The sequence below is a fragment of the Thalassophryne amazonica genome, chromosome 10 (genome assembly GCF_902500255.1).
Source record: "Thalassophryne amazonica chromosome 10, fThaAma1.1, whole genome shotgun sequence".
NCBI lineage: Eukaryota > Metazoa > Chordata > Actinopteri > Batrachoidiformes > Batrachoididae > Thalassophryne > Thalassophryne amazonica.
The window spans coordinates 30,849,248-30,876,123 of NC_047112.1; the positions used below are offsets into that span (position 1 = coordinate 30,849,248).

Consider the following 26,876-nt stretch of genomic DNA (forward strand, 5'->3'; position numbering starts at 1 on the left):
ATCTCCTTTAACAGTGGAATATCCGGATAAAATGCTGAAACCGACTTCTTCTGAAACTTCTCTGTTCTCTCACGACGTCCTGGATCAACAGAGCCTGAAATGTGGAGGTTTTCAGCTTGAACAGGCTGATGATGCTGCCTGAGAGCGCTGAGTGACGTCTCGCACCGTGAAAAGTCCTTAAAGCGACAGAATCACCTCAAAATCTCTCATCAGCTGTTAAAATTTTCACTGAAAACCAGCTTAATTTTTCGAACCATGTCCACTTCGATGTGTCTCACAGGTTTAGAAAAAATTTTGATCAAACAACGCGCCAGTCTCTCAGCAACTTCTCAGACAAAGGAATTCCGACAAGGGTCTGGACGACTCCTCCCACAAGGAGTGCTCACAGGCGAATGACGTCACCGACAGGCGTGGAAAAACTCACGCATGCGCACGAGGGTTCAAGCATGTCTGACGTAAAAACATATGAATGAAATCCATATAGTTTTTGAAAAAAATAAAAAGGACTGTTACTTTATTGACAGCCCTCGTATATATATATACACACACACACACACATAGGAATTACACAGGAACTGGAGTGTGTACAATCAAAAATAAACCATAAGTAACTACTTCCCATAAAAACAGGGAAATAGAATTGAAAGCAGAACTCAAAAATGGCTAAAGTGCAAAAACAAAAGAACAGTGGCAAGAAACCAAAGTGAATCTCAAGAATGGCTGAAGTGAAAGTAAAAGAGCAGTGGGCACAAAATCCCTAAAAAACTAAAACAATTAACAAATAAGACACAGGTCAGAGAATGTAACACATTTTATTTATTTATTATTATTTTCATTAAAAAAAATCAGACTTCTCAATACTAAAAAATTCCAAAATGATGTCCTTAAACTCACAGTGGAAGCAAATCTCTACAAATTAAGTAAATTAAATAAAAATATTAAAGCCAAACTAATGGAATTTCATACAGTGGTTCCCACTTCTTGTCATCTGGGGCCCCTCACCTGGACTTTTACAACCCACCACCTCAGTTGCCAAAACGTGATTATCTTATCCAGGTTTCATCACACAACCAAGAGCTAATAGACACTTGAATGAGCTAATCAGCTTGTGACAGAAAAGGGAGAGCTAAAAATATGTGGGTTTGAGGTCACTGTAGAGCAGAACTGAAAACTGCTTTGGTATGAACACAAGGAGTTCATCACTTTTACAGACAGTTTTCTTTAGACAAGTCAGAGGAAGGACACGAAAACATTTCCAAGTAAATGAATACAGTATGGCTTGGACTTCATTTATAGCAATAAGTAAGAAATAGAAACAGACAGGTGTACAAGAAGATGTGGTATACAGTGAAAATAAATGTGGCAAAAGCTAAGGAAAAAGTGTTTAGTGAATTGTACATGAAGTTGAACACTAAGAAAGGAGAAAAGGAATTGTCCCAACTGACCAGACAGAGGAACAGGTGAGGACAGCATGTTGTGATAGTCGAGTGAGTATTTTGAGGACCAGATGAGTGAAGAAAATTTGACCAGGTTGAGCGATATGGCATGAGTGAATCAGAAAGCACAAGGAAGCTAGAGTGCAAAGGTGGTTGGTCTAGATGACATACCACATGAGGCACAGACAAGTTTAAAAGAGATGAAGGCAGTTGAGTTCTTAACCAGATTGTTTAATAAAATCTTGGAAAGTGAGCTGACATCTGAACAGTAAAGGAGAAGTATCCTAGTACTGATTTTGAAGAACAAATTGTAAACAGCATACAGATATGATGTTTGCTTTCAGAGGGCTGGTGGAAAAGTCTAGAGATGTCCCAAAGGAGTTGCACTGTGTGTTTGTGGATTTAGGGAAAGCTTATGAGAGAGTGTTGTGAGAGGTGTTGTGGTTTTGAGTAGGGAAGATGGGAGTGGCAGTTGCATACAATATGTCAGGGTGGAGTAGGATATCAGCCAGTCCCAGCAGAAGACTGCCCCTCCCTGAGCCTGGTTCTGCTGGAGGTTTCTTCCTGTTAAAAGGGAGTTTTTCCTTCCCACTGTAGCCAAGTGCTTGCTCACAGGGGGTCGTTTTGACCGTTGGGGTTTTACATAATTATTGTATGGCCTTGCCTTACAATATAAAGCACCTTGGGGCAACTGTTTGTTGTGATTTGGCGCTATATAAAAAAATTGATTGATTGATTGATATGTATTAGGAGGGTGTGATAGCAGTGAAGTGTACACTGGCAGTAATGGATTGGCTATACACCCTTGTTTGCTCTGGTAATGTCAGGTTTACTGACAAGAGCAGACCAGGATTTTCACAGACTATGGTGTTTGCAGATGACACTGTGATCTGTAGTGACAGTAAGGAGCAGTGTGAGGCATGTTTGGAGAGGTGGAGGTACACTCTGAAGAGAAGGAGCATGAAAGTTAGTCTTAACAAGATGAAGTGGGAATTTGGAATCTTGCAGATGCAAGGAGTAGATGTGAAAGTCTAGGGTATCAAAGAAGGGTATCAAAGAGTAAGAGGGAACATTCAGAACACAATAGTGATACCAGTTATGTTGTATGTCTTGGAGGTAGTTAATGCTGTCAAAGAGAGGACTGAAGATACTGTGATTTTCATGAGAAGTGAAAAAGATGGACAGGATTAGGAATGACTACATCAGAGGGACTGCGCAACTGAGAGGGGTGAGATTGCGATAGCTGGGGATGTGCAGAGGAGGGATGCAGGGTGTATTTTTTAAATTTAATTAGCTTATGATGCGCCAAATCACAGCAAAAGCCGTCTCAAGGCGCCTTACATAAAACAAGTCAACATAAAATTGAAAAAATAATTAAAAATGAATAAAAAATTTAAATACATAAATAAAAACAGAAGTAAAAGAATAAAACAAATAAAAAATAAAAACTATCCATTAGAAAGAGAATAAAAATAGGTTTTGAGTCTTGACTTAAAAATGTCCACAGACTCAGACTGCCTCACGGTCGCAGGAAGACTGTTCCACGGGGTGGGTGCACGATACGAAAAGGCTCTTTGACCTGCTGACTTCTTCTTCACCCTGGGAACACAGAGAAGTCCCGCATCCTGCAACCGCAAAGCCCGGGCCAGCACGTAGAGTTCCACCATATCACCCAGATAAGATGGCGCCAGTCCATGAACAACTTTATAAGTCAATAACAAAACCTTAAAATCTGCTCTCACAGAGACAGGGACCCAGTGCAAAGATGCCAAAATGGGTGTGATATGTTCAGACCTTCTGCTATGTGTCAGAAGTCTGGCGGCAGCGTTCTGAACCAGCTGAAGACCCCTAATGCTGGACTGTGGTAACCCTGAAAATAAAACATTACAATAATCTAGTCTAGAAGAAACAAAAGCATGAATCAGGGTTTCAGCATTAGCCATGGACAGGATGGGGCGGATCCTCGCTATATTTCTCAGATGGAAAAAAGCAGTCCTAGTAACATCCCTGATGTGGAGGTCAAAAGACAACGTGGGATCAAAAATTACTCCAAGGTTCCTCATTTTGTCCGTATGATGTATGACACAGGAACCCAGGCTGAGCGCCAGCTGGTCAAACTGATGCCGATGTCTCGCTGGACCAAGAACCATCATTTCAGTCTTATCAAAGTTTAAAAGTAGGAAGTTACTAGACATCCAACTTCTCACTGATAGAAGACAGTCCTCCAGGGATTTCATGGGAGTGAGATTTCCCGCAGTTATCGGTATGTACAACTGAGTATCATCAGCATAACAATGAAAGGCAATCCCAAAACTCCGAAGTATACGGCCAAGGGGTGCCACATACAGGGAGAAAAGCAAGGGGCCTAAAACAGATCCCTGTGGAACCCCAAATCTCATGTCAGCAAGGTCAGACGTAGTGCCATTATACAAGGTAGTGCCATGTATCAGGAGAAGGATGCTGAGGATGGAGCTGCCAGGAAAGAGGAAGATGGAGATGAAACAGCAGTCTTATGGATGGTGTTAAGAACAACATGCAGGTTGGTGTGACAGAAGAAGATGCAGAGGACAAGGTGAGATGGAGACTGATGACCCATAATGGCAGTAGCTGAAAGAAGGAAAAGGTGAAGGATGTACAGATAATACCTAAAGAGAGAAGTTGTCATAACTGAAGGATACTTTTGCTCAAGGGTGGCTTTGGCAATGATAATGTACACTCACATGAATCCTATGTAATTATGTTTCATTTTGAAATTGCATTGTGCACCTTGTGTTCTTGCATAACCAGTTACACAGCTTCATGGTGGAGTAGAACAGAGAAGGACTTTCTTAAAAGGAACACGTGAGATTTCAGCTTGTTTGCCACAAACAGTCATGGGAAATTTCCTAGATTTTATATTTTCTTGTGTCAAAAAAAAAGTCCCTCCTGCTCCACTCTGCCATGTTAGTGTTATAACTCATACACTGTAAGAAAATAATAATAATAATAATAATCCATAGTTTTATGGCAAAAAGCAGCACATGTGATTGACAGAATAATTCTGTAAAAAAAAACTGTAAAAATACAGAAATACCTTCAAAGAACAGCCTGTAAATTTTGCAGTATAAAGTTGTTTTAATTTATTTTTAAAATTCCAGTTTTAAACCAGTAAATGCAACAGCTTTTTAGTTTATGTTTTGTTTTTTTCGAAATAACATTATCAGGCTTTTTAAAACGATTAATTTCCCCATTCAATGAGATTTTTGTTGTGCTGCTCCCATTTTGCTGAGAGGGCCACCACAGGAGGTTTGGCATGGGATCAATCAGTTTTTTTCTAAAACAGCTCCAACTGTATAAGGCGAACGGGCCTCAGGGAGCCTTGTTCCTGGGTATTTCACTTGGAAGACGACCATTCTTATTCTTTGCGCATCCACAAAATAGATACGACTCTGAAAATACAATTGAATTTGTACAAAGTATGTTAATACGAAGAGTTCTGAAAAAAAATCATGTCTGTTTAAATTGAGTAGGCTGTATATCAATAGGATAAAGCAGTTCATTACATTTTCACATTCATTCATGCCATGTGATAGAATGGGGTGAAAGGCTTTGTTTACTCATTCATCTTTTATTCTTTTTTTCTTTTTTCAAATTGCAACAGTTTCATACTGTAAAATTTCCAGTATTTTTTTGTAACAGTATTTATGTATTTTTACTGCATTTTTTTTACAGAATAATTCTTGCAACCACAGCTGCCAGTTTATGTTGTTTGTTTGTTTGTTTGTTTTTCCCCCTGTATTGTTGCCTTCTTTATTTTCTTCCCATACAGGGCCTCCCAGGTGACACTGGGTTACTGGGACCAATTGGACCAACAGGGTTAAAGGTTGGTTGAAATGATTTTGAAGATAAATTATTAAAATGGAGGTGATAGTGATGATGAAGGGGAGGTGATGGTCTAGTGGTTAAGCGTTTGGCTTGAGACCAGAGGGTCCTCGGTTCAAACCCCAGTCTGGCTAGAAAATCACAAATGGCCCTTCGGCAAGGTCCTTAATTCCCAAGTTGCTCCCGGTGTGTAGTGAGCACCTTGCATGGCAGCACCCTGACATCGGTATGTCTGTGTAAATGGGTGAATGTGAGGCATTATTGTAAAGCGCTTTGAGCATCTGATGCAGATGGAAAAGCGCTATATAAGTGGAGTCCATTTACCATTTAAAATGCTTGCACCACCGTTTTTTTTTTTTTTTTTTTTTTTTTTTTTAAATCGACCTGATCTCTTATATTGCAACTGGTATTTTAGGGGAACCCTGGATTGCAAGGATTGATGGGTCAAAATGGTCAAAAAGGAATGCAGGTCAGTTTGTTGTTGTGTTGTCTTTTCAAACTGTTGGAATTTAAACTCAGTCATCAGTGGTCTAATTTTTCAGGGGGATCCTGGTCCTCGTGGTCCACCTGGGAGAAAAGGCTTCCCTGGACTCAGTGTATGTTGCATTGGTATTCTGCTACTTCAGATAACTCACTGAAATATCTCTGAAATTGTGTTTTGTTCATCTTACAGGGCCAGCATGGAGTGAAGGTGATTAAAATTAACATATAATTCTGTATATTTTGACTTTGGTTTGTTTTCATAAACTTTAACCATCTGTTTTTGTCTCTTCTGCGGTCATAACGTTGTAGCAGATCTATGTATCAGATGGACTGTCAGCAGGGATACAGTATTCAGACATTAATTAACATGTTACTTAATGACATGTTCTGTTCTGGTCTGGCACAGAATCCGTTAACTTTTGTCATAGATTGTATCATAAGCAGGGGTCACCAACCCTGTTCATGCAGATCACTTGTCCTGCATGTCCAATACCACCGTCCCTGCTCCACTCAGTGCTAATTCGCTAAGTCAGGTGTGTTCAGCCAGTCAAGATCTTGGAAACCCTACACGTGATTAATCAGCTGGTTGCATCACGTACACATGGAAAACATGTAGCAGGAAACATGTAGCAGGTTTAGTGCAGTAGATAACTGAAATAATCTTTCAAACGGTAATGAAATAGCCCTTTAACATTACTCTCTGGTCCATTTTGGATTATTGTGTCCAATTGCTGGTTTTTGAAGAAGTAAGACCTATACAGGCTCATTGGGCTGGTGCTTATCAATGGATATCATAGCCTGCAGCAGATGAGAGCTCCCTGAATCAAATGCGAGACCATCACAGGTTACTTCCCCAGCCAAGGCTGGTAGCCATTTACAGCTGGGTGGACTGCGGTGATGCAAATGAAGTGTCTTTTACAAGGGCACAGACAAGCAGCCTGACCAGGATTCAAACTCACCTTTTCGTACCAGTTCATCTCCTAACCAGCAGACCCACCTGTTGTACTGTCAGCTATATGCAGGTTGCTTGCATGCCAAGCATCTTGGAGGGAATTTGGGTGGATAAATAGATAAAGGGTCTTTAAAACAACAGCACAAAGGAGTTTCCAAGGATCAGCACATCTTGCTGGAGGTTATGCATTTTTCTCCATGTCCTTTGGAATTGTTCAGTTCTTTCAAAATATTGGGAGGGAATTAAAGTAGCTTTGGAGAAAGTTTTAAAAATAATGATCCCATTAGGATTTGATGCTTTGTATCTAGGTTTAAGAACAGACACAATGAAGGGCTTTGAAGCTCCTACAGTTGAGGACTGGCATTTCAGTTCAGGGCATTTTCACACTGAAGAAATTAACATGTCCTTAGACTTGAACAGGACAAGTTTGAATGCTGTGTGAAAGCTTGGATAAATTATGTCACAACCCTTGCGAAGGACACACGAGCGTCCCCTATGTTCTATACCACTCTGTTGGTTCGATTGGGTCTTTGTTTGTGTTGTTTGCTTTTTATAAAGACATACATGCATGTAGTAATTTTTTTAAATTTTATTTGTATATAATTTTGTAAGCAGGTACGTACTCCTTAACAGGCACAAGGCTGGTAAAATGGAGTGAATGTGCACGATGGCTTGTGTAAAGGGGAACAGATAAACACGCACTTATTATTCATCTATTTTTCTATGATTTTTGGTGTAAGTTAATGGGTATTAATGGATGACGAGTATTCCCAACTTTTGGGAGGGGGAACTCTTCACATCATCACCCTTTTGTAGAGTTTTAGTAATTACCTATTATTTTTTTGTCACTTTTTATTATTTAAATTTAATGTTATTATTGTTTTTTGTTTGTTTTTTTTACTTTCATTTATAAATGTACCGCTTTATTCTGATGGCAATGTCCCAATTGGTGACAGAGAACACAAAACTTTGTAATGCCAGTGCCGCATGTGTATTCTGTGTACAGTAACATATAAAGTTTAATTTATGTATGATTTGATGATCACACATGAATATTAGGCAATGCTGTGTATATTTATCTCAGAGAGAAGAATTTCTGTAACAAACATAGCCACCATCTTGGAAAATGGCTAATACTTTGAAAATCTGAGTGGCCTGTGGACATTTTCAAAAAAGTAATGTCTAAGGAGTATTTTTTTTATTCCAAATTTGGTGCTTGTACCAAAATTTCAAAGATTCCGTAGGAATATTCTGTTATCTGCTCCACTATTGTAGACTGGAGACACCTGTGATATTTCATTTGAGAGCTTTGGTCCTTGACTGTGTCTTTTTCCTTTAACTGGAGAAAAAGTATCAAGCAAGGACATTTAATTTCTGCAATTTGAGCTTTTATAGGGATTGAAAGGTGTCCAAGGCAGGAGAGGACCAAAGGGCCTAAAGGGCATGAGAGGATTACCAGTAAGACATTTAACTCACACAGTTTAACAAAAATCAACAAATGTTGGATGCTATCAACAGCTGTACCTGCAAAATGTTATAACCATTTAAGATGCATTCTAATGGAAGCCTTAATGTTACTTTGCCTTCTATGGAGTTATCAGTTTGTACCATTTTCTTAAGGTAAAGTCATTTCTTTCACAGGGAAAAGCGGGACCACCAGGCAAACACAAGACAACACAAAGACACAAAGATGAAAAACCAACCCCAAAAAATAAGCTGAACATTGCACCAAGACGTATTCCCAGCATTCTCAAGCAATCAAAAGGACAACAAAAAGTTGGTACCTGGTTTCTTCTCACAGTGATCGATCTCTGCTCCCCTCCACAGCATGTCTTTTTCCTGGTTCTCTCCCTCAGCCCCAACCAGTCCCAGCAGAAGACTGCCCCTCCCTGAGCCTGGTTCTGCTGGAGGTTTCTTCCTGTTAAAAGGGAGTTTTTCCTTCCCACTGTAGCCAAGTGCTTGCTCACCGGGGGTCGTTTTGACCGTTGGGGTTTTACATAATTATTGTATGGCCTTGCCTTACAATATAAAGCGCCTTGGGGCAACTGTTTGTTGTGATTTGGCGCTATATAAAAAAATTGATTGATTGATTGACATTTTGCTTACTATGCGTTCTGTTCATTTATTGATATTGTTCAGTTGCTGAATAACTCTGAAGCCTTATTTGCTTAGTTGCTGTCTCATTAACCTATATTTAAAAACTGCTTGATTGATCAACTGCCATTGTGATCAAATGAATGATGATTCTATCAGCTCAGGCCAGTGTCCACAAGATGGAAACCATCTCAGTCTGATGAGGGTGAGGAAGCCTTTAACTGGCCCCAGGGAGTCAAAGATAACCCAGCCACCTCTTGTCATGAGCTGGGCCTCATAAATCCACATCTAAACAATGGTGAGTATCTGAACAGGCTCATAAACAAAGCGAAAGAGTAAATCCTATCCAAGCTACCAGGCCCAGAGTGCCAGTGCTTATCTCCAGTTTCTGTAGCATTAAGTAGAGTCTATGATTCCAACCTTAATAGGATGTTAGTCCATCACAGGTTACTCCTCAGCTGAGGCTGGTGCTGCTGGGGGATTGCTCAATGTTTATTAGATATTTGCTTGTCACAGCCATACTTCAGCACACACGATTCCTTTACATCTTAGTCCATGGAACAAGCAGGTTTTTGGTACCACCTAAGAAGACTAAACAACGCTTATCGTCCACCCTCGGTATACCGTGGCCTATACAATAATGTATGGTTGCCACCCCAGGGTGGCAGCTATAGCCAGATAGGAGTCAATGAAGGTTTAGACAGGAGTCATCACATTTGACCAAAATTAGAGCAACTTTAATTTTGACAGCTATAGGAATTGAAATTGACCTTTGCCACTATTTTTGTTGTTTTTATCCCATAATTCCATAACCTTCTGTCAGAAATATTCCAAACTATACTATATGACCGTATAACCAGCATGAATGTCCACAAATCATCAAACACAACAGGGTTATTCCTTAATTGCCCATTCAGGCTTTAGCTGCCACCCTGGGATAGCCACCATATATTTTTGTGTAAGCCATACTATATTGAGGCTGGATTGTAAATGTTGTTTATTCCACTTACATGACACCAGTTATGTTAAAATTGGCTTTGGGCTCATGGATGATCTCAGAAGTGATGCACAGTAGGTCCCGATTCGTATGTGGCTGGGAGACTGCTTGAGAATACCAGGACTTTTTTGTATGGTTCGCATGTAAAAGTGGAGTTCTGTCAAAGAGAGCATCTCCTATAAAACTTGTCAAATCCCAATAAGTAGCTAGGTCATAGGTATATGCATGTCCACTCATGTTGACATGCATGCTCTATAAAGATTCCATGAGGCTTTTAGTGTGGGTGGACTCCGTTAGCTCTTATCAGCCCTTGTCACCATTTTTGTTGTTTTTACTCCATAATTCCATAACTTTCAGTCTATACCTTTTTGGAATTCTTATGACCAGACAAATATTGTGGTATATTTTTCAACATGACTAGAGCAATATTCTGACCCGCTTGTATATTTTGTAGCGCCTGTATGTTCATCCCATGCTCATATGGGTTCTCTCCAGGTGTTCTGGCCTTCCCCCACCACCACCCCCCACTCCTAGACACGCAGGTTAGGTGAACTGGTGACTCTGACCGTAGGTGTGTGTGAAAGTGTGAATGTGTTTGTCTATATGTGACCCCGCGATTGTATCCTCTCCAGGGTGTACCCCGCTTTTGGCCCCAGTATTGTCCAATACAATTAGTGACCAAAAGAGTTCATAGAAATGAGTGTTAAACTTTCCTGATCTAGATTACATCTTCACAGTCAGCTGATAGCCCTTTCCACCAACTCCTGTATATTGTTTTCCAGATGTTTCTGAGTTCCTGCGCACAATATTCAAGTCAGCTGTTTTTCAGGTTACTATTACATGGACCCCAACCAAGGCTGTCCCTTTGATGCTCTGAAGGCATTCTGTAACTTCACAGCAGGAGGAACAACCTGCATTGATCCTGTACTATCCCAGGTATGCTCAGTTGTATTGCAACTGGAAGGCTGAGTGTGAGGAGTGCATTTACATTTCATTAAGGCCATGTCAGGTCTGGAAGCATGCACCAGTGTGATGCATGCTTCCAGACCTGACATGGCCATAGGAATTTGCAACTGCCCCAGAGGTTATACTCCTCTGGACATGTGTGATTTCAGTATGACTATTAGCACTGACTGTGTGGGTTACCAGGACTGTATTGATCCCCTTGGATTTTGTTAGCAAGGGGAAAATGCCTCAGTGCTCCTTGACATCACAAACATATTAGGCTACGAGTTGCTTGATCCTGGCTTTAGCATCCAGAGTGGCACCACTGGATGTAGCATTCCACAGTGCATCCGGAAAGTATTCACAGTGCTTCACTTTTTCCACATTTTGTTATGTTACAGCCTTATTCCAAAATGGATTGTAGCATACCCTCCGTCGTGTTGAAGGACGAGACTTTACTGATGAATTATCAGGTTTAATGGCAGTAAACCCTTAATTTCACCGTAAGAGCTGAGGACACAAAAAAACTGTGTAAGCTAACAAAAGCTAACATCCACACTCTTACAACCGTCTACTTGAAAAATCTTAGCAAGCGAACTCAACAAATTTACATATTGATAACACAAATATTCAAACTGTTTTCTTATTTACATATGAACATACCTTGTTCCCCTAACAAGGGGCAGCTAAGAATTAAATACATTTTCATTTTGCTCCGTCACTTTTCTTTCACCATCTCTTAATGCTGTTAAGCTAACTCGCGTCAACAGTTAAAAACAGGAAGTGTTCTCTGCAAAATAAAAGCACTGAATCTCAAACAGGAAGTTAACCATAGCTGATAGTAAATAAAGGCAATAAGCGCCAAATTAAAATACAAGCAAAGACATAAATGCACTTAGGGTTATTTACACTCCCATCAAAATTATGAGTGTTGGGTTTTAGGAAGATAACAACAAATGGCAAAATAACCCTTATTAAGAACTTTCTAACAGCAACACCAGTTTCTGTACTGGATGCTTTACAACTGATAGCTTACTGGAGCGTTGACCTTTGTTATTTAATCTCTTGGAGATGTGTGAGATCTTTACTCTTCGCACAAGTCCATCCTTTCCACTGACAGTCTCTATAACTCTTGCAAGTCTCCATTCGCCTCTGGGCACCAATTCATCCATGTCCAACAACAACATCACCTACTGTTAGATTCCTTTTTGGCGAGTGCACCTTTTGCCTTGAAATGATGCTGTGAACATATTCCTTTCTCCAGCGGCTCCAAAACTGCTCTGCCAGGTACTGCACACGGCGCCACCTCTTTTTGCCATATAGGTCCTCCTTTTGAAAAGTGCCAGGTGGGGGCAGCGGTGCGCTGGATTTCATGTGGAGCAGATGATTGGGAGTAAGCGGTTCCAAGCTGTCAGGGTTGTTCAAGTTATCTACAGTCAAGGGTCTGCTGTTGACTATAGCCATGGCTTCATAGAATAAAGTCCTTAATAAAGCATCATTGAGTCTGCCATGAGCAAGCGACAGAGTGGTGTTCAGCATGCTTCTGACAGTTTTTATCTGACGCTCCCACAGTCCCCCTGCGTGACTGGAGTGGGGTGCATTCATCACAAAGTCAGTGCTTAATTTCTGAGTGTCTAGTTCATTTAAGGCTGCTTTAAACTCATTTTGAGCACCAACAAAGTTTGTTCCCTGGTCATACTGGATTTGTCAGACTGCACCTCTGATTGAAATGAAACACCTTAATGCATTAATAAATGCATCAGTGGACAAGTCCTCTAATAACTCGATGTGAATCACACGAGAACAAAAGCAAGTAAACAAGAGTCCATACCATTTGTGCTGTTTCCTGCCTTCTGTTGTCACAAACGGACCAAAACAGTCCATGCCACAGTGTGTGAAGGGAGGAGAGGGCTCTAAGCGCTGTGGAGGTAGGTCACTCATCCTCTGTCCTTCTGATGTTTGGCGGAGTCTGCGGCAGATCACACACTGATGGATGAATGAAGCAACTGTTTTACACATTCCAGGAATCCAGTAGCCATTGGATCTGATTTCCATGACAAAAACAACTGTAACAGTGGAATGTGCCGTTCATTTCCAAACTGGACGCTGTGTTTTATTCGGGACGTCGTCTGACTAGCACAGGAATTGCGGAAGACGTGGACATCTGCACTTTTTCGGCACATTGAGACAGACGTGCGGAGGAATTCCGCACGTCGCGGCGGTGCCACATGGCGCAAAGCAACGCCATGATGAAGCCTCACAGGACATGTTCTGGCATGTCCAGCTCATCCACAATTTCTCGGATAGTCACACGACTGAAAAACCACCGAAAGCCGTCTGAAAGCCATCTCAAAGCCGTCCTGTGAGACCAACACAGAGGTGGTTTTGTGCCGCGCCATGAACGGCTCCGTGGCGCATCCGTCCGCTTCTCTTTCCATGAAAAAAACTCCTGTAACAGTGGAATGTGCCGAAAAAGTACTGATGTCCATGTCTCCTGCCATTTTTGTGTAAGTCAGACGACGTCCCGGATCAACAAAGCCTTCACATTGGAAATGATCTGGTTGATTCAGCCTGTCGATCGGCGCTCGGAGCGTGGCGCGCTCTCAGCAGCTGTGGGCGGTCTTTAAACAGGCTGGAGCACTCCTTAATCTGTGTAATCCCCATAAAATCGTCCCTGAAAGCCATCTGAATTTTCCAAATGGTGTCCACCTGGATGCAGCAAAGCTCCAAATCGTTGAGACATTTATTCGCAATAAAAATCCGACGAGAGGGGTGGACCACTGCTCACACAAAGCCTGCTCACAGGCGAATGACGCAACCGACAGGCGTGAAAAAACTCACGCATGCGCACGAAGATTCAAGCTTGGCTGATGCAATCACACGTGATTCAAATCCATATGGTTTTTGAAAAAAATAAAAAGGTCGGATACTTTTCTAACAGACCTCGGACATATTGATAACACAAATATTCAAACTGTTTTCTTATTTACATATGAACGTACCTTGTTCCTCTAACAAGGGGCAGCTAAGAATTAAATACATTTTCTTCTTCTTCTTGTAATTTATTGGCGGTTGGCATCCGGAATGTTGCATTACCGCCACCAACTGTGCAATTGTGTAACTACAGATGTGGAGCATCGACGGAGTGACAAAATAAAATAAAATAATAATAACAAAAAAAAAGGTAAAGAAATAAAGAAAGAAAGAAAGAAATAACTAGATAAATAAGGTTAACTAAATCCTATCAAAAAGTCCTGTGTTCTTAAGGAACTTAAACACAAATCTCCAAGCTGAGGGCACAGAGAAGGAAAGGAGTCCCTCAAGAGAGAGCCTGGTCTCCCCCAGTTCTCTGACCTCCTCTAGCAGAATACTTCTTTCTATGCTGTACGCTTGGCAGGCTAACAGAACATGATGAACAGTCTATGGTTCAGCCTAGTGTGCCCTATCCTAAGCCTTGTTATTACCTGCTCTTCTTTATGACTCCAACTACACTGTCTTCTAGGGGGAACCTGTTTTTGTACAGTGCGAAGGAAGCTGCCCTTACTCTCCCTGTCCCACTGCCCCTGCCATAAGCCTAGCATTTTAGTAACTATTATGTGCTTAACGTCTGCTTTACGGAGTGGAATGTTCAACTGAACCTCAGAATTCAAAGCCGGTCCGCAACCTCATTCCCTTCAACACCTGAATGAGATGGAACTCATAAGAAATTAACCAAAATATCTTGCTGATGCAGTCTGAAAAGACTTTGAAGAACATCATATAGCAAGTCAGGTCTACACGCTGACTTGCCATGTAGGATACTAGTCAATGCCGACATAGAATCAGAGCAAATAACTACTAATTACATCTGGTCTTTACCACCTCTATCCATTCTAACGCAAGGCAGATTGCAGATAGCTCCACTGAATAAACTGCAAGGTGGTCAGACATTCTTTTTTTAATTTGTTTCTCATATTTTGGGATAAACACTGCAGCTGCAGTCTTCCCTGTGTCAGGGTCTTTAGAGCCATCTGTAAAAATCTGAACCCCTTCAGAATATTTGGTACGTATATGCTCAGTAGTCAAATATTTTACATCCCTTGCCTCCTCAGCAGCATTGTGCATTTTAACCAAATCAAGATCCACTGTAGGCATAACAAAAAACCAGGGTGGAATAACCGGCAGTGGTACCACACAACTATGAGCCAACTTGGTTAGGCCAAGTTTCTCAGCCTGACAATTCCCAACCCACCCAAAACTATTAAAATTTGCCTTACCATGCTCCCAACACTGATTTAAAATGTGCTTAGTAGGATGAGCTTCTTTGTGACCTTGTAAGTTCGTCCAGTACAGCATAGCCAGCTGCTGACGTCTTAAAGACAAGGGCAATTCCCCTGCATCTACCTGAAGAGCTGGAACTGATGAGGTCTTAAATGCCCCACTGCACACACGTAAGGCCTGTGCTTGAATTACATAAAGTTTCAGCAAATGTGTCTTTGCCACTGATCCATATGCAATACATGCATAATCTAATGCAGATCTGATGAGAGCAATATATACATGTTTTAGTGACATCATAGTGGCACCCCAGTCACTTCCCACTAAACATCTAAGTAGATTTACTGCCTTTTTACACTTAACAACTCTCTGGATATGATCTCTAAAAGTCAGTTTACTGTCCATCCAAACCTCTAAAAACCTCACTACCTCAACTTGTCTGAGTGGCTGCCTATACAAGGTAATACGTACAGGGGGAGCATTTCTCCTCTTGGTAAAGCAAATAACCTGTGTCTTTTCCACTGAAAAACGAAAGCCCCATTTAATGCTCCAATTCTCCACAAGACTAACTGCTGCCTAGAGTTTCTGACTAATGAAAGCTGAATTTCACCCCCTAATCCACAGTGCTCCATCATCTGCATACAAAGATCTTCCAATACTAACATCTATGTCTGAAAAAATGTCATTAATCATGATACTAAACAGCAATGGACTGCACACACTACACTGAGGAACACCATTATCCACTGGATAAACATTAGAATGTGACTGACCAACACGCACCTCAAGAGTTCTATTTAACAGAAAAGCCATGACTCAGTTGTACAGTCTGCCACTAACTTAATAAGGAGTCCCTGATGCCACAGCATATCATATGCCTTTTCTATATCAAAGAAAACTGCAGTTACTTGCTCATTATTTGCTTGAGCCCTCCTTATAGGATCTTCCAGACACAGCACAGGATCTATACTCATCCTCCCCCTACGAAAACCACTCTGACATGAACTGAGTAAGCCTCTCTTTGTTGGGAAAGTGTAGGAACACGGACCCACAACAGGGGGCGCAAATGTTTTACTGTTGTGAACTCACACAACAAACACAACAGATTACAAATACAGCGGTAACCGAATTCCAATGGTGTCGTGTGGGCAGGCTCGACGATAGGAGACGTCTGTCCGAGTCGAACCGGAACCACCCGATTTCCTCTGCCACCGAACCCCGGGGATACTGGAGCTGCCAAGTCCCGAACCCCAGGTGGCCACTGCCTTCGCTCGTCAGATCCAGTACTGCTGGCAAGGAACAGAAACAGTCAGGTGTGGGTGCGGCTGCACCCAGCAACACACAGGGTGGGAACACCACCTCCACCTCTTGTCAGGAAAATACTGGTGAGTGCAGGAGTGTGAGTACTTATCCAAGAAGTCCAAAACAATCTCCCGCTGTACTACTCACTATCTGCTATCCAACACACAAGCAACAAAGTATTATTGTCAAGAACACAATCGGCTGAGTACGTTACCTCCTTAGTAAGCGATATCTTGGCAAATGAGGTGGAGATGCCGTCCTGCTGATATACCTCCTTATTGATTGGGATCAGCTGTCTCCAGTGATAAGTGACAGCTGTCATCCTGGCTGCTCCCGTAAGGCGGCAGCGCCCTCCGGTGCCTGGAGCCCGCACTCCAGGCAGGGCACCCTCTAGTGGTGGTGGGCCAGCAGTACCTCCTCTTCAGCGGCCCACACAACAGGACCCCCCCCTCAACGGGCGCCTCCTGGCGCACGACCGGGTTTGTCAGGGTGGCGACGGTAGAAGTCGGCCAGAAGGGCCGGGTCCAGGATGAAGCCCTTCTTCACCCAGGAGCGTTCCTCGGGGCCGTACCCCTCCCAGTCCACCAGATACTGAAAACCCCGGCCCATCCGTCGGACGTCGAGGAGCCGGCGAACGGTCCAAGCCGGCTCTCCGTCGATGATCCGGGCAGGAGGTGGCGCCGGACCCGGAGTGCAGAGGGGTGAGGTGTGATGGGGTTTAATCCTGGAGACGTGGAATACTGGATGAATCCGCAGTGAGGCCGGAAGCTGGAGCCTCACTGCGGCGGGATTGATGACCTTGAGTATTTTGTACGGGCCGATGTATCGTTCTTGCAGTTTGGGGAGTCCACTTGAAGGGGAATGTCCTTGGTGGACAACCACACTTCCTGCCCAGGACGATACGTGGGAGCCGGGGCCCGCCGCCGGTCTGCATGGTTCTTCGCCCTCGTCCGGGCCCTTAACAAAGCAGAACGGGCGGCACGCCACACCCGACGGCACTTCCGTAGGTGGGCCTGGACCGAGGGCACACCGACCTCCCCCTCAACCACCGGAAACAACGGGGGTTGATACCCCAAGCACACCTCGAAAGGGGAGAGGCCGGTGGCTGATGACACTTGGCTGTTGTGGGCGTACTCGATCCAGGCCAGGTGGGTACTCCAGGCCGTCGGGTGCGCGGCTGTCACACAGCGTAGGGTCTGCTCCATCTCCTGGTTGGCCCGTTCTGCTTGTCCGTTGGTCTGGGGGTGATACCCGGACGAGAGACTGACCGTGGGCCCTAGTTCCCGGCAAAAGCTCCTCCAAACATGCGAGGAGAACTGGGGACCACGATCAGAGACGATGTCTGATGGTATCCCATGCAGACGGATGACGTGGTGGACTAGGAGGTCCGCCGTCTCCTGGGCCGTTGGTAGCTTCGGGAGGGCCACGAAGTGGGCCGCCTTGGAGAATCGGTCCACTATCGTGAGGATGACGGTGTTTCCCTGGGACGGCGGGAGACCCGTGACAAAATCCAGGCCGATGTGAGACCAGGGGAGATGAGGCACGGGCAGCGGCTGTAGCAATCCCGATGTCTTGCGGTGGTCGGCCTTGCCCCTGGCGCAGGTGGTACAGGCCTGGATGTAACCCCGGACGTCGGCCTCCAGGGACGCCCACCAGAAGCGCTGCCGGACGACTGCCACGGTTCTTCGCACCCCAGGATGACAGGAGAGCTTAGAACTGTGACAGAAGTCCAGAACTGCAGCCCTGGCTTCTGGTGGGACGTAGAGTTTGTTCTTCGGTCCGGTTCCGGGGTCCGGGTCTCGTGTCAGGGCCTTCCCGGACGGTCTTCTCCACGTCCCAGGTGAGGGCGGCCACGATAGCGGACTCCGGGATGATGGGATCCGGGGGAATCCGACGACTCCGTTTTGACTCATCTTCATGTACCCGGGACAAAGCATCCGATCTTTGATTTTTGGTCCCGGGACGGTAGGTGATCCGGAAGTCAAAACGGCCGAAGAACAGTGACCAGCGGGCTTGCCTGGGATTCAGCCGCTTGGCGGTCCTGATATACTCCAGGTTCCGGTGGTCAGTGAAACCGTGAATGGCACGGACGTTCCCTCCAACAGATGTCTCCACTCCTCAAGAGCCTCTTTCACCGCAAGGAGTTCTCGATTACCGACGTCATAGTTCCGTTCGGCTGGGGTCAACCTGCGGGAAAAATAGGCACACGGGTGAAGGACCTTATCGGTCTTCCCGATCTGGGACAGCACGGCTCCTATCCCTGAGTCCAAGGCGTCCACTTCAACCACTAACTGGCGACTAGGATCGGGCTGCACCAGAACAGGTGCAGACGAGAAGCGCCGTTTCAACTCCTTGAACGCGGCATCGCACCGATCCGACCAGGTGAAGGGGACTTTTGGTGAGGTCAGGGCTGTCAGGGGGCTAACTACCTGACTATAGCCCTTAATGAACCTCCTGTAGAAATTAGCAAAGCCTAGGAACTGTTGCAACTTCCTACGGCTTGTGGGTTGGGGCCAGTCTCTCACCGCCGCAACCTTGGCTGGATCAGGAGCGACGGAGTTGGAGGAGATGATGAACCCCAGGAAGGACAAAGACGTGCGGTGGAACTCACACTTCTCGCCCTTCACAAACAGCCGGTTCTCCAACAACCGCTGCAGGACCTGACGTACATGCCGGACATGAGTCTCAGGATCCGGAGAAAAGATGAGTATATCGTCTAGATATACGAAGACGAACCGGTGCAGGAAATCCCGCAAGACATCATTAACTAATGCTTGGAACGTCGCGGGGGCGTTTGTGAGGCCGAACGGCATGACCAGGTACTCAAAGTGACCTAAGGGGGTGTTAAATGCCGTCTTCCACTCGTCTCCCTTCCGGATCCGAACCAGGTGATACGCATTTCTAAGATCGAGCTTGGTGAAGATTTGGGCTCCATGCAGGGGTGTGAACACCGAATCCAACAGGGGCAATGGGTATCGGTTGCGAACCGTGATCTCGTTCAGCCCCCTATAATCAATGCATGGACGAAAGTCCGCCGTCTTTTTTACCCACAAAAAAGAAACCTGCGCCCATCGGGGAGGTGGAATTCCGGATCAACCCGGCAGCTAATGAGTCCCGGATGTAGGTCTCCATTGATTCGCGCTCAGGCCGTGAGAGGTTGTACAGCCTACTGGACGGGAACTCACTGCCCGGAACCAAATCAATGGCACAATCATACGGACGGTGGGGGGGAAGTGTGAGAGCCAGATCCTTGCTGAACACGTCGACAAGGTCGTGGTACTCCACCGGCACCGTCCCCAGATTGGGCGGGACTCTGACCTCCTCCTTAGCTTGGGAGCCGGGAGGAACCGAGGAACCTAGACACACCCGATGGCAGGTCTCGCTCCACTGAACCACTACCCCGGACGGCCAATCAATCCGGGGATTGTGCTTCAACATCCAGGGAAATCCTAAAACCACACGGGAGGTGGCCTGAGTCACAAAAAACTCGATCACCTCCCGGTGATTTCCTGACACCACCAGAGTTACAGGTGGTGTCTTATGCGTGATCGGAGGGAGTAGGGAGCCATCTAGTGCCCGAACCTGTACGGGCGAGGTAAGCGCCACCAGAGGGAGCCCTATCTCCCTGGCCCACCTGCTGTCCAGCAGATTCCCCTCAGAGCCCGTGTCCACCAGTGCTGGGGCCTTCAGGGTTGAGTCCTCATAAAGGATCGTAACTGGGAGTCGTGTGGCAATGTGGGTGTGTCCCACGTGAATGTCTCGGCCCACCCCTAGCCAGTTTCTAGGGGCGGGGCGTTGGAGTTTAACCGCTCGGGGCAGTCCTCCTCATATGGTGCTCTATTGCACCACAAACAAAACAAGCTCCGTGGGCCCGTCTCCTCTGTGCATCTGGTGCCCTAAATGTTGCCCTACTCGTGTCCATAGCTTCGTCAGTAGGGGGAGCTGTGGCCCCACTGAGCGCAGGGGCCGTGGAGCGTGGGGAAGGCGGAGCACGGTCGGAACCGGAAGGGAGAGGGACGGCGCGTGCCCGGCCACGCCCTTCGTCTCGTTCCCGCCGACGTTCTTCTAACCGGTTGTCTAACCGTATGACAAGATCGATGATCCCATCTAAATCCCGCGGTTCGTCCTTAGCCACCAGGTGCTCCTTAAGATCCAAAGACAGTCCGTTTACAAAGGCGGCGCGGAGGGCAGTGCTATTCCAGCCGGACCTCGCAGCCGCAATGCGGAAGTGGACTGCATAGGCAGCTGCGCTCCGACGCCCCTGTCTCATTGACAGTAGCACTGTTGAAGCGGTTTCGCCTCTATTAGGGTGATCGAACACGGTTCTGAGCTCCCTTACAAACCCATCATATGTCAGAAGGAGCCGTGAATTCTGCTCCCAGAGCGCTGTAGCCCAAGCGCGTGCCTCACCGCGAAGCAGGTTTATTACATAAGCTACCTTGCTAGCATCGGTCGCGTACATGACTGGACGCTGTGCGAAGACGAGCGAGCACTGCATAAGAAAATCCGCGCACGTCTCCACACAGCCTCCGTACGGCTCTGGGGGGCTTATGTATGCTTCCGGGGAAGGTGGGAGGGGTCGTTGAACAACCAGTGGAACGTCTATGTTACGTACAGGGTCTACGGGAGGGAGAGCCGCAGCGGCGCCCGGAGGGCGCGCTTCCACCTGCGCGGCGAGAGCCTCCACCCTGCGGTTCAGGAGGACGTTCTGCTCGGTCATTAAATCTAACCGAGTCGTGAAAGCGGTGAGGATCCGCTGCAACTCAACGATTACCCCTCCTGCGGACGCCTGCGCGTCCTGTTCTTCCATTGGCCGTTCAACAGCCGGTTGACGCCCCTCGGGATCCATGACGTTGGCCGAGATATCCTGTTGGGAAAGTGTAGGAACACGGACCCACAACAGGGGGCGCAAATGAACGGACAATGGAGAAAGTCAAATCACAAAGTTTTACTGTTGTGAACTCACACAACAAACACAACAGATTACAAATACAGCGGTAACCGAATTCCAATGGTGTCGTGTGGGCAGGCTCAACGATAGGAGACGTCTGTCCGAGTCGAACCGGAACCACCCGATTTCCTCTGCCACCGAACCCCGGGGATACTGGAGCCGCCAAGTCCCGAACCCCAGGTGGCCACTGCCTTCGCTCGTCGGATCCGGTACTGCTGGCAAGGAACAGAAACAGTCAGGTGTGGGTGCGGCTGCACCCAGCAACACACAGGGTGGGAACACCACCTCCACCTCTTGTCAGGAAAATACTGGTGAGTGCAGGAGTGTGAGTACTTATCCAAGAAGTCCAAAACAATCTCCCGCTGTACTACTCACTATCTGCTATCCAACACACAAGCAACAAAGTATTATTGTCAAGAACACAATCGGCTGAGTACGTTACCTCCTTAGTAAGCGATATCTCGGCAAATGAGGTGGAGATGCCATCCTGCTGATATACCTCCTTATTGATTGGGATCAGCTGTCTCCAGTGATGGGTGACAGCTGTCTTCCTGGCTGCTCCCGTAAGGCGGCAGCGCCCTCCGGTGCCTGGAGCCCGCACTCCAGGCAGGGCGCCCTCTAGTGGTGGTGGGCCAGCAGTACCTCCTCTTCAGCGGCCCACACAACACTCTTTTCCACAATATAAATCAACCTATCTGTGACCATTCGCTCCATTAACTTACATAGGTTAGAGGCCATCGCAATAGGCCTATAGCTAGTCGCCTCACTCTTTTCCTTACCTGGTTTCAAAATAAATACATTTTCATTTCGCTCCCATCACTTTTCTCTCTCGTGCCAGCAGTTAAAAACAGGACGTGTTCTCTGCAAAATAAAAGCATTGAATCTCAAACAGGAAGTTAACCATAGCTGATAAGTGCCAAATTAAAATGCAAGCAAAGACATAAATGCACTTAGGGTTATTTACATGGATTCAATTATTTTTCCCTCAAACCTCTACACACAATACCCCATAATGACTATGTGAATTTTTTTTGAGAATTTGCAAATTTATTAAAAAAAAAAATAAATCACATGTATATAAGTATTCACATCCTTTGCCATGAAGCTCATAATTAAGCTCAGATGCATCCTGTTTCCACTGATCATCCTTGAAGATGTTTCTACAGCTTAATTGGAGTCCCCTGGGGTAAATTCAGTTGATTGGACATGATTTGGAAAGACACACACCTGTCTACATATAAGGTTCCACAGTTAACAGCGCATGTAATAGCACAAACCAAGCATGAAGTCAAAGGAATTGTCTGTAGGCCTCTGAGAAATGATTGTCTCAAGGCACAAATCTGGGGAAGGGTACAGAAACATTTCTGCTGCTTTGAAGGTCCCAGTGAGAACAGTGGCCTCCATCATCTGTAAACGGAAGAAGTTCAGATCCACCAGGACTCTTCCTAGACCTGGCTACCCGTTTAAACTTAGTAGTCAAAGGAGAAGGTTCTTAGTCAGGGAGGTGACCAAGAAACTGATTGTCACCCTGTCAGAGCTCTAGCATTCCTCTGTGGAGAGAGGCGAACCTTCCAGAAGGACAGCTATCTCTGCAGCAATCCACCAATTAGGCCTGTATGGTAGAGTGGGCAGACGGAAGCCACTCCTTATGAAAAGAAACATGGCAGCCCACCTGGAGTTTGCCAAAAGGCACCTGAAGGATTCTCAGACCACGAGAAACAAAATTCTGTGGTCTGATGAGACAAAGATTGAACTCTTTGGGGGTGAATGCCAGGCATTGTGTTTGGAGGAAACCAGGTTCCATCCTACAGTGAACCATGGTGGTGACAACATCATGCTGTGGGAATGTTTTTCAGCAGCAGGAACTGGGAGACTAATCAGGATTGAGGTAAAGATGAATGCAGCAAAGTACAGAGACATCCTGTATGAAAACCTGCTCCAGAGCGCTCTTGACCTCAGAATGGGGTGACAGTTTATCTTTCAGCAGGACAATGACCCTAAGCATACAGCCGTGATATAAAAAGAGTGGCTTCAGGACACCTCTGTGAATGTCCTTGAGTGGCCCAGCCAGATCTCAGACCTGAATCTGATTTAACATCTCTGGAGAGATCAGAAAATGGTTGTGCACCAACACTGTCCATCCAACCTGATGGAACTTAATAAGTGCTGCAAAGACGAATGGGCAAAACTGCCCAAAGATTGGTGCACCAAGCTTGTGACATCATATGTTCTTCCCATATCAAGAAGACTTGAGGCTGAAATTGCTGCAAAAGGTGCATCAACAAAGTATTGAACAAAAGATGTGAATACTTGTACATGTTATTTTTTTAATCAATTTTCACAAATTAAAAAAAAACTTTCATGTTGTCATGTTGTCATTATGGGGTGTTGTGAGTAGAATGTTTGAGGGAAAACAATGAATTTACTACATTTTGGTATAAGGTACAGTGAGGAAAATAAGTATTTTAACACCCTGCGATTTTGCAGGTTTTCCCACTTAGAAATCATGGAGGTCTGAAATTTTCATCTTAGGTGCATGTCCACTGTGAGAGACATAATCTAAAAAAAAAACCCGTAAATCAGAATGTATGATTTTTTAATAATTTATTTGTATGTTACCGTTGCAAATAAGTATTTGACCCCCTACCAACCAGCAAGAATTCTGGCTCACACAGACCTGTTAATTTTTCTTTAAGAAGCCCTCTATTCTGCACACTTTACCTGTATTAATTGTACCTGTTTGAACTTGTTACCTGTATAAAGACACCTGTTCACACACTCAATCAATCACACTCCAACCTGTCCACCATAGCCAAGACCAAGAGCTGTCTATGGACACCAGGGACAAAACTGTAGACCTGCACAAGGCTGGGATGGACTACAGGACAACAAGCAAGCAGCTTGGTAGAAGACAACAACTGTTATGATTATTTATTAGAAAGTGGAAGAAACACAAGATGACGGTTAATCTCCCTCGGTCTGTGATTCCATGCAAGATCTCACTTTGTATGGTAAGGATGATTCTGAGAAAGCTCAGAACTACAAAGGAGGACCTGGTCAATGACCTGAAGAGAGCTGGGACCACAGTCACAAAGATTACATTAGTAACACGTGATGCTGTCATGGTTTAAAATCCTGCAGGGCAGCAAGGTCCCCCTGCTCAAGCCAGCACATGTCCAGGCCCATTTGAAGTTCACCAGTGACCATCTGGATGATCCAGGGGAGGCATGGGAGAAGGTCATGTTTTCAGATGAGACCAGAATAGAGCTTTTTGGAATCAACTCCACTTACCATGTTTAGAGGATGAGAACAACCCCAAGAAAACCATCCCAACCGTGAAGCATGGGGGTGGAAACATCATACTCTGGGGGTGCTCTTCTGCAAAGGGGACAGCACGACTGCACCGTATTGAAGGGAGGATGGATGGGGTCATGTATTGCGAGATTTTGGCAAACAACCTCCTTCCCTCAGTAAGAGCATGGAAGATGGGTCATGGCTGGGTCTTCCAGCATGACAATGACCCCAAACACACAGCCAGGGCAACTAAGCAGGGGCTCCGTAAGAAGCATTTCAAGGTCCTGGAGTGGCCTGGTCAGTCTCCAGACCTGAGCTCAATAGAAAATCTTTGGAAGGAGCTGAAACTCCAAACCTGAAAGATCTAGAGAAGATCTGTATGGAGGAGTGGACCAAAATCCCTGCTGCATTGTGTGCAAACCTGGTGAAAAACTACAGGAAATGTTTGACTTCTGTAATTGCAAACAAAGGCTACTGTACCAAATATTAACATTGATTTTCACAGATGTTCAAATAATTATTTGCAGCAGTAACATACAAATAAATTATTTTAAAAAATCATACATTGTGATTTCCGGATTTTTTTTTTTTTTTTTAGATTATGTCTCTCACAGTGGACATGCACCTAAGATGAAAATTTCAGACCCCTCCATGATTTCTAAGTGGGAGAACTTGCAAAATCGCAGGGTGTTCAAATACTTATTTTCCTCACTGTATAAGGCTGCAACATAACAAAATGTGGAAAAAGTGAAGTGCTGTGAATACTTTCCAGATGCACTGTAATATTGTTGGTGGAGCTGAGAACATTCATCATGTTCTTGTGAAGAATGGCTGGTCTATAAAAATGACCAGAACACAGACTTGCTGTAACTTCTCTACGGGTCCAGCTGAAGACCTGCTAACTGTTGTCTGCTTGGTGGCCAGATTTAACATCTATCTTATCTATCTTAAACTATATTGTGGGTGTTTGCATACAATCTAGGTGGAGGATGAGCAAAGATGGGAACTATTTGAGATCTGGATAAAATTCATTTCAATTCAGTTTTCAATTGAACTAATTAGACGTATAGTTGCCAGAGATTGCATTGGACTCACCAGCACTCAAAGAAGGCAGTATTTCATCTGTGACAGCACTGTTGACTATCATCCAGAAGAGTTTTCGTGCATGGTTTGGTGGAAATTCAGAGGCTCTTCTGACAGTTGGTGTGCTTACAGAGGAATCAAGTGCTTGCCTTCCTCCAAAAACATACCTCATCTCATTGCAGTCATGAAAAGTGATGGCATAGTCCTGTCAGATGACTCTGCTCTCCTACTGTCCCCAGGATGTAGGACATCTGCAGTGCCAGGGGTCTAGTCATTGATCTGCCAGTCAGCTTTGCTTGCATCGACAGATATCATACACAGGAAATTTTGCTGAGTAAAATTTACTCTGCTGGGATAGCATTTGATCCAGTCCAAATGGAGTAAATTACACTCTATCATAGAGTGAATCAGCTCGATAGTTGTCGCAGACTGAACAGTCCACACCCTAAACATTGGTCTGCCCTGACTCCACTGTGCATGTGTCATGCTGGAGCCCAGGCACCCGTGTGACAGAGTCTCTCCACCCAAAGCAATCAAATGGTTTAATGGGATTAGTAACCATCAGATGACAAGGTAAAACATCTTGAATCATTCTAAAGTCAGTTTTAAGCAGAAACTAGGCCGTTTTAAAGCAGAAACAAGGCTTTAAACGGGTGACGCAATGAAATGTCTGACACGCAGTGAACACATCAGCTAACAGCTCATCCTCCGTCTATTATTTTGAAATAATGCTGAATTTATGTGGAAATGATTGTTGTACAAAAGCTTCAGATATCTGTCGCTGAGACAGATGATGACTGGAGTCAGAATCAGAATTTCTTTATTGTCCCGTAAAGTGAAATTAGTGTTGCAGCAGGAGCACACAAAAGACGAGGTACACAAAAACAATAATATAAATAACAATATCAACAGTGAAAATAAGACCCAATTAAAATTCTAAAATCAGACATAATAGAAACAACCATATTAAAAAGCACCATATGCATACAAATGCCAAATGTTCAATCCAGAATTCATGCCAAAACACTATGAAGTATTGCAAAAGTGCAATATGTGGATGTGCAAGTAATAGTGCAAGAAAAATAAGAGCACCTAAGGTCTAATTGTCATTAAGTAATAAAATTGCACTGGGAATAAATGAGACCTGAAATCTTTTACAGTCATTTGTCCAGTTCCGGATCACTTTTTTGAAAGTCCCGCTATTCGGAGCCATAATGCAAC

General features: G+C 44.8%; 1 protein-coding gene across 1 annotated transcript in view; it reads left to right on the forward strand.

Annotated features, from left to right (window-relative positions):
* Positions 1-26,876, forward strand: part of LOC117518541 (collagen alpha-1(V) chain-like) — a 49,871-nt gene that overhangs the window by 17,623 nt on the left and 5,372 nt on the right. Inside the window, exons 11-18 of the mRNA XM_034179689.1 lie at positions 5,245-5,298; positions 5,713-5,766; positions 5,840-5,893; positions 5,971-5,988; positions 8,128-8,190; positions 8,374-8,508; positions 8,986-9,124; positions 10,653-10,759. Of these exons, the coding sequence (XP_034035580.1) occupies positions 5,245-5,298; positions 5,713-5,766; positions 5,840-5,893; positions 5,971-5,988; positions 8,128-8,190; positions 8,374-8,508; positions 8,986-9,124; positions 10,653-10,759 (624 nt within the window). The remainder of the gene's footprint in view (positions 1-5,244; positions 5,299-5,712; positions 5,767-5,839; positions 5,894-5,970; positions 5,989-8,127; positions 8,191-8,373; positions 8,509-8,985; positions 9,125-10,652; positions 10,760-26,876) is intronic.